This window comes from Panthera pardus, unplaced genomic scaffold (genome assembly GCF_024362965.1).
Source record: "Panthera pardus isolate Hobbes unplaced genomic scaffold, ASM2436296v1 HiC_scaffold_8, whole genome shotgun sequence".
NCBI classification, from domain to species: Eukaryota; Metazoa; Chordata; class Mammalia; order Carnivora; family Felidae; genus Panthera; species Panthera pardus.
Window position 1 is genome coordinate 87365176 of NW_026527013.1, and position 19569 is coordinate 87384744.

Sequence of the window (19569 nt, forward strand, 5' to 3'; positions counted from 1 at the left end):
GAGAGAGACAAAGAGACAGAGAGAAACATCTTGTTACATACAGGGGAGTCCCTGTAAGATTATCAGCAGATTTTTCAGCAAAAATCTTTCAAGCCAAAATGGACTGGCATGATATATTTAAAGTGCTGAAAGAAAAACAAACAAAAAAAAAGCTTCCAACTAGGATACTCAACCCAGCAAAGTTATCATTCAGATTTAAAGGGGGAGATACAGAGTTTTCCAGACAAGCAAAAGCTAAGGAGTTCAGACAACTAAAATGGCCTTAAAAGAAAAAAAAAAAAAAAAAAAAAGACCTTATAAGAAATGTTAAAGTAACTTTTTTTTTTTTAAGTCATTGGTTCTTTTTTTTTTTTTTTTTTTTTTTAACGTTTATTCATTTTTTGAGACAGAGAGAGACAGAGCATGAACGGGGGAGGGTCAGAGAGAGGGAGACACAGAATCTGAAACAGGCTTCAGGCTCTGAGCTGTCAGCATGGAGCCCGATGCGGGGCTCAAACTCACGGACCGCGAGATCATGACCCGAGCCGAAGTTGGCCGCTCAACCGACTGAGCCACCCAGGCGCCCCGAAACTTTTTTTTTAAGCTGAAAAGAAAGGGCACTAATTGGAAAACATATGGAAGAATCAATCTCACTGGAGAGGTGAATATACAGTAAAGGTAGTAGAATACTCACCTATAAATCTAGTATGAAGGTTAAAAGATAAAAGTTGTAAAAGTAATTATGATTATAATAATTGATACACAAAATTTGACATCAAAAATATAAAATTGAGTGGGTACCTTGGTGGTTTGGTCAGTTGATTCTCTGACTTTGGCTCAGGTCATGATCTCATGGTTCATGAGTTCAAGCCCCATGTCAACTCCCCTGCTTGTTCTCTTTCTCTCTCTCTCTCTCTCTCTCTCTCTCTCAAATATAAACAAATATTTAAAAACTGGGGCTAAATATAAACTGGCTAAATAAAAAGTTGGGCTAAAATTATCAAGCTTTAGAATAGGATTAAATGTAAATTGTTATCAACTTAAAATAGACTGTTATTAAGTTGTTATATATAAGAAAAAAAACCTATAGTAAATACACCAAAGAGAAAGAGAAAAGAATTTAAGTATACCACTAAAGAAAAATATCAATCCACACAGGAAAGAATAAGAGAAGAAGAAAGAAACAGAGAGGAACCACAAAACAGCCAGTAAACAATTAATAAAATGGCAATAAGTACATACAATTAATAATTACATAGAATGTAAAAAGACTAAATGCTCCCATCAAGAGACACAGAGTAACTGAATAGGTAAAAACAACAACAACAACAACAAGGAGGATGCATCTGTATGCTGCCTACAAGAGACTCACTTTAGCTATAAGAACACACACAAACTGAAAGGGAAGGTATATAAAAAGATATTCCAAGCAAATGGAAGTCACAAGATAGCAGGAGTAGCTTATACTTGTATCAAACAAAACAGACTTTGAAACAAAGAATGTAATAAGAGACAAATATGGGTGTTGCATAATGATAAAGAGGTCAAACCAACAAGAGGATACACCATTTGTAAATATCCATGCACCCAACATAGGAGGACCTAAATATATAAAGCAAATATTAACACCCCTAAAGGGAGAAATAGACAACAGTACAATAATAGTAGGTAATTTTAATACCCCACTTACATTAAAGGATAGATCATCCAACCAGAATATCAATAAGGAAACACAGGCCTTAAATGACACATTAGAAAAAATGGATGTAATAAATACATACAGAACATTCCATCCAAAAGCAACAGAATACACATTTTACTCAAATACACATGGAATATATTCTAGGATAGATTATATATTTGGCCACAAAACAGATCCTAATAAATTTAAGAGGATTGAAACTCATTTCTGACCACAGTGGTTTGAAACCACAATGGTATGTAATCAGGAAAGAGTTACATGGTGGCACCTGGGTGGCTCGATCAGTTGGGTGTTCAACTTCCACTCAGGTCATGATCTCATGGTTTGTGAGTTCTGGGCCCGCATCAGGCCCTCTGCTGTCAATGCAGAGCCCACTTCTTATCCTCTCTCTCTCCTCTCCCTCTCTCCCTGCCCCTCCCCCACTCTCTCCCTCTCTTGCTCTCAAAAATAAAAATAAACATAAAAAAAAAAGAATTACATGAAGAAAATAGAAAAATTCACAAATATGTGGAGAGTAAGCAACATGTTACTGAACAACCAACAACCTTGTGGTCCTTGTGGTCAAGGAAGAAATCAAAAGAGAAATTTCAAAAATACCTTGTGACAAATTAAAATGGAAATATAATATACCAAAATTGGCGGGACACAGCAAAAGCAGTTCTTTTTATTTTTTTTATTTTTTTTAATGTTTATTTATTTTTGAGACAGAGAGTGTGATTGGGGGTGGGGCAGAAAAAGAGGGAGACACAGAATCCAAACCAGGCTCCAGGCTCTGAGGTGCCAGCACAGAGCCTGATGCAGGGCTTGAATTTGCAGACCATGAGATCATGACCTGAGCCAAGTCAGTCGCTCAACCGACTGAGCCACCCAGGGGTCCCAGCAACAAAAACAGTTGTAAGAGGAAAGTTCATAGTCAAAAATACCTACCTCAAGAAACAAAATCTCATATAAACAACCTAACTTTATACACCATCGAACTAAAAAAAAAGAAGAAATGAAGACCAAAGTTAACAGAAGAAAGGAAACAACACAGATTAGAGCAGAAATGAAATGGGGACTAAAAAGGAAAAGGAAATAGGAAAGATCAAAGAAACTAAGAGTTGGTTCTTTGAAAAGATTAACGATAATGAGAGGCCTTTAGCTAGACTCACTGAGTTATGGCTCCAAGGCAGACAAGGCAGATATATCTGAGTTCTTTAGTTTGATGACAAGTTTTAAAACAAACCATAATGAAAAGAGAGGACATATGTAATTCCTTTGGCTCCTACGGCAGCCAAGAAAGGACACGACTCAGGATTCCCATAAGAAAGAGCCAGCTGCAAGTTGTGTAGTCAGCTGATGGTCTTTAGCTGATGCTCTCTCCCAGGGCAACTTGATGGGTGGGTGTGGCAGGGATACTTAGGTCTGGTCATTTCTTCCCAACGCTGAACTCACCCACCTTTGCATCTGCTTTCCAGAGGACTTGAACTGATGCAGCTCCAACTGAGTTTTTCCAGAGCCAGATATGGAGGGACATCTTAAAAAACTTCTTCCATAGTATAGGGAAAATATTCCTATCTTTTACAACATCTTAGCATACGGCATCGATAATAAAGAAAGAGTATGTTACTTAGAGTAAGAAGAAGAAAAGCTCACCTTTTCTGGTCCGGAAGATTGTGGACAGGAGTGAGATGTAGGAAAGCCTAAGTGTAAGAAATGTATATGAACGTTCTGCTAAGAGAAGCACTCTGCCATAGAACTTAAGTGTTCCTGCATTTTCTTGCTAGGTATGGCAAAAATGCAAAGACTTGACTGCACTTACTTGGGCCATTTCTCAGTGTTGTACTGGTAGGAAACAACCTTAAGGGATGATATAATGTTTCCTTCCAGAACAAAGACGAGGCGTAATGTAAAAGCAGCAGGTTTCCCAAGATCAATGTTCTTCAGCATTGAATCAAACTCATTATAGGCTCAGTGATCACCTGGGCCATTTTTTATCACCTCCGTGGAAATTGGGGTCAAAGGTAACCAGTGCCAACATCATACTCGTGCTGCTTGCTGTGTTAAAATAAAGTCCTTTGTCTCTGACCCAGAGACCTTGTGTCTTCTACCAGCATCTATGAAACAATAACAGGCTACCCTGTTAACTTCAAAGTAGGGTACAATCTCAGGCCTTGACAGGTTCTCTCTCCCAGTTGTTTTGAATCTCTAAACCATAGAAAAATGGGTGACAAGAAGAGGTCCCTGGAGGTAGAAGAACCCATATCCCACCTGGAAGAGTTAGAGCAGACTGCTTTATAGATGATCCATATACGAACTTGGAACTAGATCTCACCAAAGAAACCTTGTGGCACAGTGGTAGTGGTAGATTAGGTTGACAGAGTCCTGGACATTAACTTACAAAGTATACCTGAGTTTCCCTGAGTTGAATGGAATTCTAGAATTTCTTGTGCTCCTTGTGAAAAGAAATTAAAGATAGTCAAGGGTGCTGGCCAGTTAGCTTATGGGAAGAGGAATAGTGATAGTGCAGGTGGACCATCTGGGCTAAGCATTTCATGGGTGGCATAGCCAGAGGCCAGTGAAACTAAACACCAGAGATTTGGGAGGTGAGGCTGAAATATCAAGGCCTTGAGACAAAATAAATTTTTTTAATGGCATCATAATTCAACTTACGACCCTAGGTGCCTTAGGACTCTAGGACTTAATTCAGTTTAAGACTCTAGGACACTCTAGTGCCCTCTAGAGGACACTCTAAGGCATGGCTTGGGTGTGAAGACACATTAACAGTAACACAAGATCACATAGGTCTCCCTTCCTACAACCCTGGGAACCCTCCTCCTGAGAGAACTTGGGGGAGACAGCACTTAGCCACTTAAAACACTGTTAGTGTCCGAAGAGAACTGTGGACTGCCTGAAAGGACCGTCAAACTTACTTCACCATACCTAATTGAAATCAGAAGGGCTAAAGTGCTTTTCCTGCTATCTGGATTCTGAGAGCTTGTGGCAAAGAACCAAGTGATGATAAAGACAGTAAAGGAACAGGGTCTCCTGGGTGGCTCGGTTATGTGTCCAACTTCAGCTCAGGTCCTGATACCACGGTTTGTGAGTTTGAGCCTCGCGTTGGGCTGTGTGCTGACAGCTCAGAGCCTGGAGCCTGCTTCGGATTCTGTGTCTCCATCGCTCTCTGCCCCTCCCCCCGCTAGTTCTCTCTCTCTCTCTCTCTCTCTCTCTCAAAAATAAATAAACATTTAAAAAGTTCTTTAAAAAGACAGTAAAGAACCATAGTTCCTCTGCTGAGTTGCAAAGGGAGTGGCTTTTGTGGCTTCATTTTATAACATGCCAACAGATGAGGGTAGAGGGTAAAAAATTTAAAACGCTAGGTGTACTTGGTCAGTTTTCTCAGTTGGTGTATAGTGTAGAATGTGTAAGAGATAATGCAGTTGCTTTGAATATCCTGTTAAGGAGTTTTAGCTCTATTCTGTGCAAAGAGTAGGGTCTTTGGAGGGGATTTTTATGAGGGTAATAAGAGCTTGTTTGGAGGTTCTAGCAGGGGAGCACAGCTACTAGTATACCCTTGACCGAAGAACGCTCCTTCTCTATCGGGGAAGGTCGTCCTCTTCCACCGAGCGCGCAGTTTCCAGAGGGACGCACCTGCAGCGGTGAGGGAGGAAGTGGACACCCTCCTAGCCAGCCAGATCAGCCAAATCAACCCTGGCGATCAATCGGGTGACATGTCGTAGCCAGATCACCCTCACATCCTAGGAGGGTAATAAGAGAATCCGTGATGTAATTTGCAGAAGTTCCTTCAATTAAAAAATATGCATCCATTACTGGGTTCTACTCCTAAAGCCAAGACTAGACTATATGTTAGTGAACTTGAATATACATAAAAAGAAAAAAAATAATAATAAAAGGAAAAAATAAAAAAAAGACATGTATATGTATACATATATATATATGTCTGTATATATATATATATATATATATATATATATATGTCTGTATATATATATATATATATATATATATATATGTCTCCAGACATATAAGTATAAAGAATTGGAAGAAGAATGACACGAGGCAGTAGACTGGTATTAAGAGCCTGAATTGGGGCAGTCCCTTGGTGCAGAGAAAATTTTTACTTAACACAGAGAGAACCTTGCCCTGTAGCAAATACAGCATCTACCACATCCCTCAAATGTGATAGATGAACTGATGTATGTAGCAAATGAAATAGTGATCTCCTCAGGAAAGTGCTTCAGTATTTCATATATGGATTTTCTGAAATCATTTTGTAGTATTTTTTCTACTATGGCGAGCTATATCATAAAATGCGGTAAAAATGAATGCAGTTTTAAAGTCTCCCGTTTAGAAATGCTTTGACTGCTGGTCTACATATAGATGTGACAAACCGGAATAAATAAATTTACAGAGTTCCAATGTGTGTCCTTTTTAAATAGAATTAATTAGTTGAAGAAATGAGACATTCTCACATTTAAAAATAAACTCCAAGCTAATTTTCAGATTGTTACCAAGAATATATCTGCAATCTCACTCCTGATAGAGTAAAAATGATACAGTAAATATTCATTTATGCACAAATTTTAGGGATTAGTTTATTTTTGACATATTGTTCTACTTATTGTAATAGTCTGGTTAATAAAAAAAAAAAAACAAGATACTCACATAAGCATTTCATATTTAAGAAGATGGCATTCCAAAAAAAAATATATTAGCACTAAGATTATTCTGCATGTACTTAAATCTTTGAGGATTTAGATGGCGTTTTATGATGACGTCACATAGAAAACTGTGCTCAAAGGGACAGGCTGCATTGCTTTTGCAAACTAATTTGGCGACTCAAAAAAGTACTCTAAGGAAATCGTGTTGTAAACTGCTATTAGTTTATTTTGAGAATCCGTAAGAATCTTTGCAACCAGTGTGTCCCAGAAAGACTTCACCCGTGTTAGCCAGCCTGCGTTCTGCTCCCTGAGAGTTAAGTATCCCCAGCGAGGAAAGGAAGAGACAGAAGGCACTGGCGTCTGAGAACTCAAGAAGCGGACAATAGAAGTGAGCAACTGACCGAAGTGTTCAACTGACAGGAACGGCATTAGAAGAAGCTTTTTTAAACTAACTCTTGTCCTGAATAAACGGCAAAAAACTATAGGGAAAATGGCATAAAAAGTCATTTTATTGCTTATTTGCCTTTTTCTTATGCCTGAGGACACATTCTTCTTTGTTATTCTAAGTCTCTCAACCAAGGGCTGAACTTTCCCCCTTAAAGTATTCCTTTCTAAAAACCCTAATAGCTTTTTCCCTCCCCTGGTTTCCTTCTTCCACCTCCACCCCATCAAAAATGTCATTTGAACAGTTCAGGTGACCCCAAATGGCTTTTAGCTGGTTGACGAATTGATACTGCTTATGTGAATTCTAGCCCACTTAATTCTACAAGAGTTAGTAGCGTTTTAAAGAAGGTTACTTGATAAATCAAAGACATCTTTATTATATTAAAAAAATTTTTTTAAGTTTATTTATCCATTTTGAGAGAGAGAGAGAGGAGGGGCAGAGAGAGAGGGGGAAAGAGAATCCCAAGCAGTCTCTGTGCTGTCAGAGCGGAGTCTGACAGGACTCGAACTCATGAACTTGGAGATCATGACCTGAGCTGAAATCTAGAGTTGGATGTGGAACCGACTAAGCCACCTAGGCACTGCTACTTGACAGAATTTTTAAGATGAGACTGAAAGACTTCCTTCATACGTGCAAATGTTGCACATGCGAAATTATACCATTAAGTCTGGTAGGTCATCTTGATTCAGCTAAACTAAGATTTCTACAGTTGATTTTATTCATCAAAAGTTTCCATGGCAATTCCATGGGGGGGATAATTTTTTCAACAAATGGTTGAAATGGTTGGGAATAGATGAGTAGCCATATGTAAAGAAATAAATCCTGGCACATACTTCACAGCACACACAAAACTAATTTCAAATGGGTATACATCCAAATGTAAGAGCTAAGGCTATAAAAGTTCTTGAAGAAAAAAAAATTGAAAAAAATCTTAGTAATCTTATGTTTGACAAGAATTTCTTAAATTCAACACAAAAAACTGAAATGTCAAAAATTGGACTTAGTAAAAATGTTTGCTGCTAAGACATTGTTACCAAAATAAACGGAAACATGAAGACAGAGAAATATTTACAAAATCTGTATCTAACAAAGACTCTGTATCTAAAATATATAAAGAGCTCCTGCAACTTAATAATGAGAAGATAAACAGCCAAATAAAAATGGGCAAAATATCTGAGCAATCATATCCCCCATAAAGACATATAACAAACACATGAAAAGATGCTCAACATCGTCAGCCATTGGGCTAACGTAAATGAAAAACCAAGATGAGATACTAGTGCACACCTAGTATTTATGACCAAAATTGGAAAGACTGAACATACCAAGTGCTAGTATGGGTATGGAAGAAATGGAACTCTCATACGCTGCTCATGGAAAGGTAACATTGTACAATTACTTTGGAAAACAATTTAGCAGTTTCTTCAAAAATTAAATATACACCAACTACACAAGCTGGAAACTCCATTCCCAGGTTTCTACCCAGGAAAAATAAATGGCTATATCTATCAAAGACTCGTGCATGAGTGTTCAAAGCAATTTTATTTGTAATAGATGAAAAGAAAAAAAAAAGTCCATCACAGATTTATATACCCATCACAATGGTAATAAAAAGGAAGAAATTACTGAGACATTCAACAACTGGGCAGAATCTGAAAATAATTATGTTTAGTGGAAGAAGCTAGACACATAGAGAATATACTGTATTTTTCCACTTGTATACAGTTTAGAAAACACAAACTACTCTATAGTATCATAAACAGATGAGGGGTTCCCCAGGCATGGGGAGGGGTGAGGAGAAAGAAAGAAATTAACAAGGGGAATGAGGATATTTTGGGGGCATAATAGATATATTCAGTATCTTGATTGTAGTAGTTTCACAGATGTACATATATATGAAAACTCAGAAAATTGCACATTTTAAATATGTACAGTTTATTTTACATCAACTTTGTGTCAATAAAGCTTTAAAAATAACAGTTTAAAGATAAAGTATTTTGGCCTCCATACTAAAGAGTTTGATTTTTCTCTGTAAGTACTTGAACATAGTCTTTGGATCCCTTTTTATAGGATCAAACAATGTTATAAATGGTAAGTATTCCAAATTCATCTGGTCCAATCACTTCATTTTACATATTTGGTAGCCAAAATATATTTTACATATTTGGAAGCAGAGAAACTAAATGGGTTTTCTAAGTTATCTGTCAACATGACAACTAGAATTGCATTCTGCTGGCTTCAGCTAGGATACCTTTCACACATTTCTGGAGTTTTTTGCTGTACTGTCCATGAGACCAAATTTCCTAATATGAACAGTGACAAAACTGACAAGGAACAGACATTCCAAGAAAGCTCCAAAAGTGTCTCTGCTTCTGCCATCTGTTCCTTAAGAATTGCATGATGAGGAAAAAAAAAAATGTGCTGTCCTTTTATGTCTTATAAAATGTAAATCCTGAATACTCCTTTTGGTATCAATATTTTGCCCTTTTGCTTCAATTATGTAAAATGACTTTTTTTTTTTTTTTTGGTAAAATGACTCTTTATCCACAGTTAACATATTTTCAGAAAGCTTGCCCAAATACGACTTTCTCATAAACTATTGTGGCAAAAATTAAAATGTGTAGACTTTACCAACAAAATAATAGATTTTTTTTTACATTGCCTGAATATAATGTTTTGCCAAAATTTGGATTTTTAAGCAGAGTGTTAAATCTCTGAATTATCAGTTCAGGAGGATGGATGAGTTCCTTGCCTATACCACACCAGTGTTACTAATTTTAATTTAAACTTTTCAATTTACTTGTTGCCTCAACAGATGATGTCTGTAGCAGATGATGCCTTTTTTCTACTCAATCTCTCTCTCTCCCACTGTCTTTTTTTTTTCTGATAGCTATGTTCGTCTCCTAGTGTAGGGTTAGAAACTACCTTTCCTGGATTCCCTGATGTAGGTGCTGACATGATCCTGATGTGGAAGTCTTCTGGAGGCTTTGGTTTGGTTGGGATGGACAGATAATCTTTCCTTGAGCACTGTCCTTAGCACATTTTGTGAAAAAAAAAAAAAAAAAATACCTAGACCATCTGCTTGAGGACAAAGTCAATGCCCAGGATAGCAGAAGGAAAGATAAAAATTACCTGAGCCATTTAGGAATCCAGGGGGTGGGATGGAGAGCCCAGAGGGCAAAATGTAAACTCAGAGAGGGCAAAGGCAAAAGTCATAGAATATTCCTAGGCCTTGAAACCTAATATGGAGATTTCAAACCTAATCCTGCAGAATTATTAAACTACTTTGGATGGTGACTCCATTTTACCTACTCGTTTTCCCTGTTCGAACCAGGATATCTAGAAACTATTAACCTATGTCTGTCCCATTATTGTATGTTGGAATCAGATAACAAATTCCTTTAGTTTCAGAGAGCCACACAGAGAAAAAAAATGTGCCCTAGTGGGTATTTGATAGATTATACCAAGAGCCTCATCTGCACCTGATGTAGAAGTCACAGATGATGAGATTCAGGATTTTTCAGCTGATGCCATAACAGAATGAGAACTTTGGGGACCTTGAGATGGGATAAACATAATTTGCATTTGCGAAGAATGTAAATTTTGGGAGGCCAGGGTATGGATTGCGATGCTCCAAATATGGCCACATCCTAATCCCCAGAACCTGAAAATATGTTGTGTTGCATGGCAAAAGGGACTTTGCTGTTGTATTTAAGGTAATAAATCTTTAAAGAGAGAGATTAGTCTGGATTATCTGGGTGGGTCCAGTCTCATCACACAAACATGAAAAGCAGAGAAGTTTCTCCAGTTGGAAGCACAGAAATGTAGTGGAGAAAGTCAGAGATGCCAAGCCTGAGAAGGACTCGACTGTCCATTGTTGACATTCAATATGGAGGGCAGGGCACAGGGATCTCAGTCCTAGAACCACAAGAACCAGAATTCTCCCAATTACCTGGATTCTTTCCCAAGGCCCAGGCAGCTGGTGCATTGACATTGGTCTGCTGAGATCTTAAGCAGAGAATCCAGCTAAGACATGTGCCTTGACTTTGGACTTACAAAATTCACAACATGATAAACTTGAGTTGTTTTGTGCTGCTTAAAACAAACAAATGTGTAAAATAAGAAACTCTTTAACGATTCTTTCAAATTAGATAGAATTCATGGAATAATCTCCAAGAGATCATTTCACTTGTCACTTTTTTTTTTTTTTGGTTGATAATTGAGTTTATAATTTTGTATTCTCCTTCCCCAGAAACCTAATTCTGATCCACAGAGAAGAAATCAGCTACAGTTTGGAAACACCTACAATTTGCAAACTGATATAAGCCAGCAGTCATCTTTGCTGAGAGGCCACCTTTCCCACATATCACTGTTTATTTAACTTGAGGTATTTTCAGATGTTTTGGAAATGTATCTATTGGCTTATTTTGCATGTTTCTGTGTATGCTTAACCTCTGCACCTTTCTTTCCTTTCCTTCAAGTATTAGTCTGCTAAGGCTGCTATAAGAAAATACCATAGGGGCGCCTGGGTGGCTCAGTCAGTTGAGCGTCTGACTTTGGCTCAGGTCATGGTTCCAAAGTTGGAGCCCTGCACTGGGCTCTGTGCTGACAGCTCAGAGCCTGGAGCCTGCTTTGGATTCTGTGACTCCCCCTCTCTCTGTGTGTCTCTCCCCTCATCTCTCTCTCAAAAATAAACAAACATTAAAAAAAAAATATTTATTTATTTTGAAAGAGACGGAGTGTGGGTGGGGGAAGAGCAGAGATAGAGGGAGACAGAGAATCCCAAGCAGGCTCTGTGAGGTCCGGGCACAGAGCCCCGACACAGGGCTCCAACTCATAAAACGCTGAGATCATGACCTGAGCCGAAATCAAGAGGTGGAAGCTTAAGCAACTGAGCCACTCCGGCACCCCGAATGCATTTGAAAAGCTAAGCTCTTATAAGGTTTCAAGCTGCATCAAGTGAAAAATAGGATTTGGAACTTTTTTCAATAAAAGCTGTAGACACATTCTAAGAACAAATACAACTCAATTTTTCTTTATTGATCTAACTTAATGGCATTATTAACACTTCTACGCTTTAGGAAACACCTGGTCCAGTGCCTGGCATATAGTTTTTGAATAAAAAAAATGGGTGCATGTTTTGGTTCCCTTGAATAACAGGCAAGAAAGTACTATGACCATAACCGTTTCTCTACTTTCCTTGGACCGATGACTGTTTATCGAAACAGCAGTTTCGGGGCACCTGGGTGGCTCAGTCGGTTGAGCGTCCGACTTCGGCTCAGGTCATGATCTCACAGTCTGTGAGTTCGAGCCCCGCGTCAGGCTCTGTGCTGACTGCTCAGAGCCTGGAGCCTGCTTCCGATTCTGTGTCTCCCTCTCTCTCTGACCCTCCCCCATTCATGCTCTGTCTCTGTCTCAAAAATAAATAAACGTTAAAAAAAAAATTAAAGGGGCGCCTGGGTGGCGCAGTCGGTTAAGCGTCCGACTTCAGCCAGGTCACGATCTCGCGGTCCGTGAGTTCGAGCCCCGCGTCAGGCTCTGGGCTGATGGCTCGGAGCCTGGAGCCTGTTTCCGATTCTGTGTCTCCCTCTCTCTCTGCCCCTCCCCCGTTCATGCTCTGTCTCTCTCTGTCCCAAAAATAAAAAAAATAAAAAAACGTTGAAAAAAAAAAACGTTGAAAAAAAAAATTAAAAAAAAAAATTAAAAAAAAAAAAAAAAAGAAACAGCAGTTTCCTTGGGTTCCTCAAATACTACAGAAGTAGGCCCTGTATTATAAATGAGTGCGAGCTTGAAACAAGTATAAACCGTTACCATTAATGGCGTCCTATCATAAAGCTGCCAGAAACACTGTCTGGAAGCTGCCGCCAGATTCTTGCTTTAAAGCTTTGTAACTAATTACTGACCAAAACAACAATTTTCCTTAAAAAGAGAACTCCCAAAGAGAGTTTCATTTAACACCAAATCTCATTTAAATGACCTCTCCAAGGTCTAATAAAAATAGCAGAGAAAATGGCAATTTACATACATTAAGGTAAATGTTGCGGTCTGCAAAAATTGGCAATATACTACTTGTTACCATTTCAAAAGCATTCATTCCTCATGTCTCTTATCTGGATGATGCAGCTTTGAAAGGAATTTCAGGCTGCTGGTTCTAGAAACAAGATGTGGCAGAAAGAGACCCACACGCTTCAACGTAATGAGACCAATGGACTTTTTCCTTCTTAAGAAAGTTGACTGACATTTTCAAGGAAAGAGAAGTGAATTCTTTTCTAACTTCTTAAAGAAAACGAACACTAGTCTAGCATTGAATGTTTACATTTAGGCTTGACACGTTAGGAAACTTGAGTTTAACGGGCAAAAACTTAGGAAACATTCCTCAGACAGCACTTAAGGGTTCAGTAAATATTTATTTCTTTAGCATCTAAGTTGAGCTAAATACAAATCGTACATAATAGTACAGGCAAATGATGCAGTGCATAGCGGCAAATCCATAGGATAGTCAAAGGGACACACTGTCCATGGTCTTTGCACCTTACCACTAGATGATAATAAGTCTCATGGCTTATAATCAGTGAAAGAAATAAGAAAGCACATGCTGTTATGGGCCCAGGCAAATAAAAGGAAGCCATATAGGCCAGAACACCCCAATACAGTACTCTAGCTATAAGCCACTTAAACACAAACAGAACACATTCAATTATAATGAGAGCCAAAATATAACGCTACCTTCCCAAGAAAAAATAAACATACCAGCTTAAATAACACACTCCAATCAAAACAGCGTTCGTGGAAAATCTATTATTTATACCTGATTCAAATGCAACAGGTGTTGGCCTGAAAAATGAGCACTGCTTTCGAAAAAGCAACTTGATGTGATGATACTCTGCTGTAAGAGCAAGAACATGGACTCCTTATTGTTATCATAACTGCAAGCACTTTCTCCCGGGATCTCAAGTTTCCACACGAGGCTAAGCAGTTCTCTTAATGTCCCTGTCAGGCTAAAGACAACTCACTTTTAAGGTCAACAGCTGTTGTGTTTGTTTCATGCTTAACACCAACAGGCAGAACTATGTATCATAGTTTACAAATTGTACAAAAGCTCATAATCGCTACGAAGATTTACAAAGCCCTACACCCTATTGCGAATATTAAACACTCAATAAAAACATCCTAACTGTTCAGCTAATTTGGGGAAACACAAAAACTCCAAAATATATACAGAATTGCCGCTTACTAAACAGGCAAAGACTTTCTGCTCCCTTTTATGTAGATTTCTTACTCGCGTTTATTTCTAGTTTAATCCCTGTTTTTCCAAGTTAATAGCTTTGCATTGAAATTTTCAGTGATAAACACATAGGAAAAAAATTAGCAATGTAGAATGTTAGACATGGAAGAGACCTCACAGATCATGAAGTGAACCCTCTTGGAGTTGTAATCCTACTTGCTAACAAACCTTCATCTCTGTATAGCTGACATAGAACTGAACGAGGAGGTGTGCACGGCTTGACCTCAATGCTCATCCTATACACCGGGCCTCTCTGCTTGCAGAGAATGTCCTAGCATTGGTCTGAAAAAGCAGGAGACCGATCCTGCATGGAGGTGCCTCTTTGAACCTAGGAGGGGCAGTTATGATTCTTTCTCAGCTTAATGTTTGTTCCTAGAGGGCATGATTTCTCTTCACCAGGTCTCTGGGGAAAATACGGTGAGTCAGGGCCGACTCTTATTCCCCCAAGTCTTGTAGGTAGCTAAGTACATGCCCTTCCTGAGCTCAAGAAAAAGAGGATAAAGCTGATCAACACATTAGTGATTTTCTAAGCCTGGACATTTCTGAAAGGAGACCCTGAATTTGAACTCTGACACCAGACCGAATAAAAGACTGGGAAGGCGTTCTGTGGTAGGTTTCAGATTCTCAAGAAGGACAGCCACATAGGTTGTTGGTTTGTCTTTTGAGAGGGCAATACAGCTTTATCTTAAAGTACATCGTGATGTGTTCCTGTGGTGCAACGCATCTGCACACGTTTGGGGGAAGAAATGGGGAGACAGTAAGAAAAGGGAAAAAAAGTATGTATGAATGGAAATTTAGTGCTCTTAATTGTGGACTTGAGTCGTCAACATTTTCTTATCAAGATGCTCTTAAATTAGCATTTTAAAAAGCTCCCTCTCCTTAATGGTCATTTCATATTCCTTGAACAGCTTCAAGGTATATTTAATTCTTAAGACTTATTATCAAAGTTATTTTCCTCAGTCTTATCTCTTCAGTTACGAAATATTTTAGCTCATAAAGGACATTACTGTTATCCTTGTTAACAACTGCTTATATGCGCTATTGGGATTAAAATGTCAACTAAGTATGTGCTATATGCCTTACTTAAAAAAACAAAACAAAACAAAACAAAAAAAAACCTGAAGAGAAAATCCTGCTTTCCTTTTTCCTGTATTAATGGAAGAATATTTTCAATAAATCGTGCTTTACTGACTTATCTGTTCACTTTGAGTATTTCAGACATAAACTTTGCTAAGGACCCCTGTGATCTGTGGTTATGGTTCTACTTCTTCACACTGGGTGGGATTTTATTGAAATAAATACACGCTGTTTCCAGTTAACACTGGTGGGCGGCAATGACCTCCGGTGGATTCTTGAGGAAACAGCAACTGGGTTTTTCAGAGAACGTTCTTTTTCAAAATATTTCTATCCTTCAGAACTTTTGGAGCTTCATGGCTTAACAAACGAACTTCTTAGACTTTCTTAAAACACTTTTGTATTTGTTAATTTTCAAATGAAAGTATAAGCTATTCCAAGTTCTCCACACCTTAACTTTCTTAATTATATACTCTGTAAGCTAGCTTTGAAAGTTGAAATGAATATCTGAATATTTAAATAAACATTCGTAATTGTTTTCACGTGTAATTCGCTTGTTTTTAATTTTTATTTAAATGAAAAATCTCAACAAAACTTCCTATATTAGAAAGGTAATCACTACATTAAAAGGTGAAGGACGGACTTCAAGAAATAAGCATTCTCAAAAACTTTGGATACTATTTATAAAAGTAAACGTGCTCTGGATATCTCGGTAGTTAAGTGACCCCGTGAAACAATTTTGTTATTTGTTAACATAAAATAGCGAGGGAAATTAGATATCTGAGCACAAATTGCTTTAATATTTTAAAGACAATAAACATGTTTCTGGAGTGTCCTTTATATTTGAGGGAAGATTATTTAGAAGGCGTAAAATTTAAGTTTTAATAGAGCTTCAGGGCTATAATATCTTCATTTTTGGCCTATGAGGTAATAAATTATTCATAAACACATTATTTCCATCTTAAAGCATGACATAAGCAGTGAGACATTTTTAAGTTTTTCTTTTTCTTCTGAAAATGGACAGGATGTATTAACAGAAACTGCTTTCAAATCTTTACTAGACAATCCGTAAAAAGAGAAAAAAGAGAATATACTTTTTCTACCACAAGAGGGTAGCAAAAACTTTTTCAGTTAGATTTCTAACTGTAACTTCATCTGTTTTTGGCATATTTTGCTGTCTTTCTGAGAAGTTATCTTAATGTCATTCTTTCTGCACTGGAGTGAAATTCAAAGGATGTGTTTTCATCATGAAATGTAACTGTAGAGAATGTGGCTTATTGAATGTTTTATGAAGGGCATGAGCCTCAAGGTGACCATAATTTTTCTTTCACGGTTTACAATAATTTCAACACACCTGGCTTCATAAAACTCATGGTTTAGATACTAATACAAGTTTTGTTTTGTTTTTTCTTTTCCCACTAATACAATTCTTAAAAAGTACAGACAGTTCATGTGAGAATGATAAAGTATTTGGTATTCTTTACCTTTTACATCATAGTGGAAAGGTAGAATTCAGAAAGATTAAAATATATATTTAATTTTCACATGATTATTAACATCTCTAATTTTTCAATATTCCAATAACCGTAAGTCTTCCAAGAGAAAATAATAATTGCCATGGAAAAGCAGCCAGGTACTCAAAACTACAGACAAGGTCACTTTTTCATAAATATTGTTTAGAAAAGTTAGTTAACTTTATGTGATTTTTAACCAGTCAAATGAGTACGTATAATAATTTATCATAATACCTTCACAGTCATTTCTGTATTACAGAAATCTGTTAAGCGATACAAAGCTGGATGGTTTCTCATTTTGTTTGTTTTCGGTTCCAAACATAAATTCTTCAGAAGCCAGGAGATGGTGTCACGCCGTCAGGAGTCCAGCGTGTGCCTGGGCAGGCGATAGTGCTCAGCTTTGGGACGAAGCTTCTTCTCCTGTGGGTTGGCGTACTTCCACTTGGAAGGTGACATTTTAAGCTTTTTCCTCTTCTTATCTGTGCACCAGACCTTTTCACAGTATTCTTCCACTCTCTGGAAGTTGCTATAACCAATCAGCTGTAAGAATTCCTTGTACCATGGTTTTGCCCCCTGTGGGATGATACTCTGGGCAGGACAAGGCATCTTGGGAGGCCCATCCTCTTCCAAGTCTTTGTGAAACATCTCCTCTACTCTCTCCTCTTCTACTACCTCCAGGGTAATTTTGCGGACGGTATGGACAAAACCATGCTCTACTGTCTGGCAAAAATAGGTCCCAGCATCCATTTTTCGTACCCTAAGGAAGAGTAAGCCGAGGTCCATCTTGACTACTCTGTCATCTGTCTTCACCTGCAAGAACAAGAAAATCAATGGCACTGGAGTATTATCTAGGAGAGAACACCAGCCTATAACCCTTTTACTATCATCAGATTTTTAATTTTTGTTATTACATGATGAAATCCTGAGAGTCACACATACATATGAGAGCGAGCAAGAGAGTGAGAGTGACTGAGAGAGGGGGAATGACTAATTAAATCAGGTGTGTGTGTTGAACTTACTTGAGATCACTTCATATAATGATTTTGACGTCATTTCACATCAATATTATTAAGAGGCGAGTGAAAGAGCTTTCTCCCTAATGATTTCAATTAATCATTAGAAAAAAATATCTACTTCAGTACAGCACTCAAAGTTAGACTAAAATGAAGATCTATCAAATTTATTTTTTTTCTTAGTAGACAGCACAAATGCCATTTCTCCCATCAGTAGATCAAGGGGTCTTCCCCAGATCATAAAGACCAACATTTCCATAAGGATCTCTCTTAAGAGAGGTGAGAAACCTTCACTCTCTTTCTTTACCAAAAAAAAAAAAAAAAAAAAAAAAATCATCCATTAAGTGAGCATGCTTATATTTCTACAAGGCTTTCTACTTAACAGAGACTTAAAATCAAGCCAGAAACATCCATATTCTTCTCGGAAGAATTTCACACTCTAATAATTTTAAGTTTGCATATAACTTCAGGACTTGAATACCTTATGTTTGTGAAATAATAAGTTATGCACATTATTTCTATAAATTATTACAATTCAAGGTAAGAAGAGCCCAATAAAGCTTTTGATAAACAGCTCATATCTTATTACCGATAGTTGTACTAGTGAGGATATGATTTCACATTAGACAAATCTAAATTGAAATTTTGGCACTAACTGTGTGATCTGGGGCATTTATGTATATTCTCTTAGTTTTCTTTGTAAAAATGCAGATAATCCAAATGTCACTTGAATGTTGTGACGTTTCCATAAAATAATGTATAAGTGAAAACACTTTGTACAGGGCTATCAACACCGACCTCTACCTTTGTGTATACATTCTTCTAGCTAAACTGGTTTTTGTTTTCAGATGACCCCAGATCATGCCATGATGGTATAAAGGTGACTCACACCTTACTGGCTGACTTCTCCCTTGAGAATACAAAACAAAAGCGATATTCTCCTTTGCCAGTATAAAAGGGGCATACGGACAACCAGAACCACTTTGGGAGCAAAGACCATTAAGACAAGCACACTTTTGCCCCAGTGGCAGGTATTGGCAAGACCTGCTGGGCTCACCTTTCCTGAACCTTAATCAGTTCCGGCACGTCCAAAGTTGCAATGTAATTACTCATGTGGACTCATTTATATAATCTGTGAATAATGTGACAAAATGGCGTTAGCAGTGTAGTAAGAGATGCATCTCAAATAGGAATGTTAAAGACAAATTATGAGACACTCAGAGGGTGTTTTTTTTTCTTCAGCCATGTAGGTAAATAAATTACTCAGCAGCTTTAGAGTGACACAGTTGGGTGAAGGGGCTCCATATATCCTTGATATAGGCTTCATTTGACTTGATAGGACTATGTCCAAGTAGGCAAAACGTTAGCTCCACTAACTCAGGAAGTTCTCCCGTGAGGGATCAGGAAGAGCTGTCATGCCATAAAACACACTACATACGTCACTACATAAAACAGTTGCTTACTTGGTGACAGGTTTTGCTGAGAAAGTATCCTTGGCAACTGCCACAGCCAATACCTCTTAAATGACTTGGAGTCACTGCTCACATTTACCCCTACTTAATCCATAAATTCACCACCATGCCTTGGATGCTTCTGACTCTGAAACACAACCTCCATTGTTTTTAAACTTATGGCTGCATTTGACATAGAGGGACCCGCCTTCTTAAACTTTTTTCTGTGTGGTACCTGCCATTTTACTCTCTTGGCTCTCCTCTTGGTTCTTTCTTGGTCTTTTGGTGTAGATTTCTCATTCTCTCTAAGGCACAATCCTCTACCCTTCCCTGATCTCATGTTTTATTTGCATTCATTTGGTAAGTCTTCTGTTTCCTCATTTCAACCAGCTTCCCTAAGACAGATCTCACACACAGATTATCCACTGTTTTGTATTTCCTGTTA

At 37.9% G+C, this 19569-nt stretch overlaps 1 protein-coding gene across 1 annotated transcript in view; it reads right to left on the reverse strand.

Annotated features, from left to right (window-relative positions):
- Positions 1-13174: 13174 nt before the first annotated feature.
- Positions 13175-19569, reverse strand: part of SEMA3E (semaphorin 3E) — a 238496-nt gene continuing 232101 nt past the window's right edge. The window contains exon 17 of the mRNA XM_019451311.2: positions 13175-17470. Coding sequence (XP_019306856.2) covers positions 17018-17470 — 453 coding nt within the window. The 3' untranslated portion in view covers positions 13175-17017. The remainder of the gene's footprint in view (positions 17471-19569) is intronic.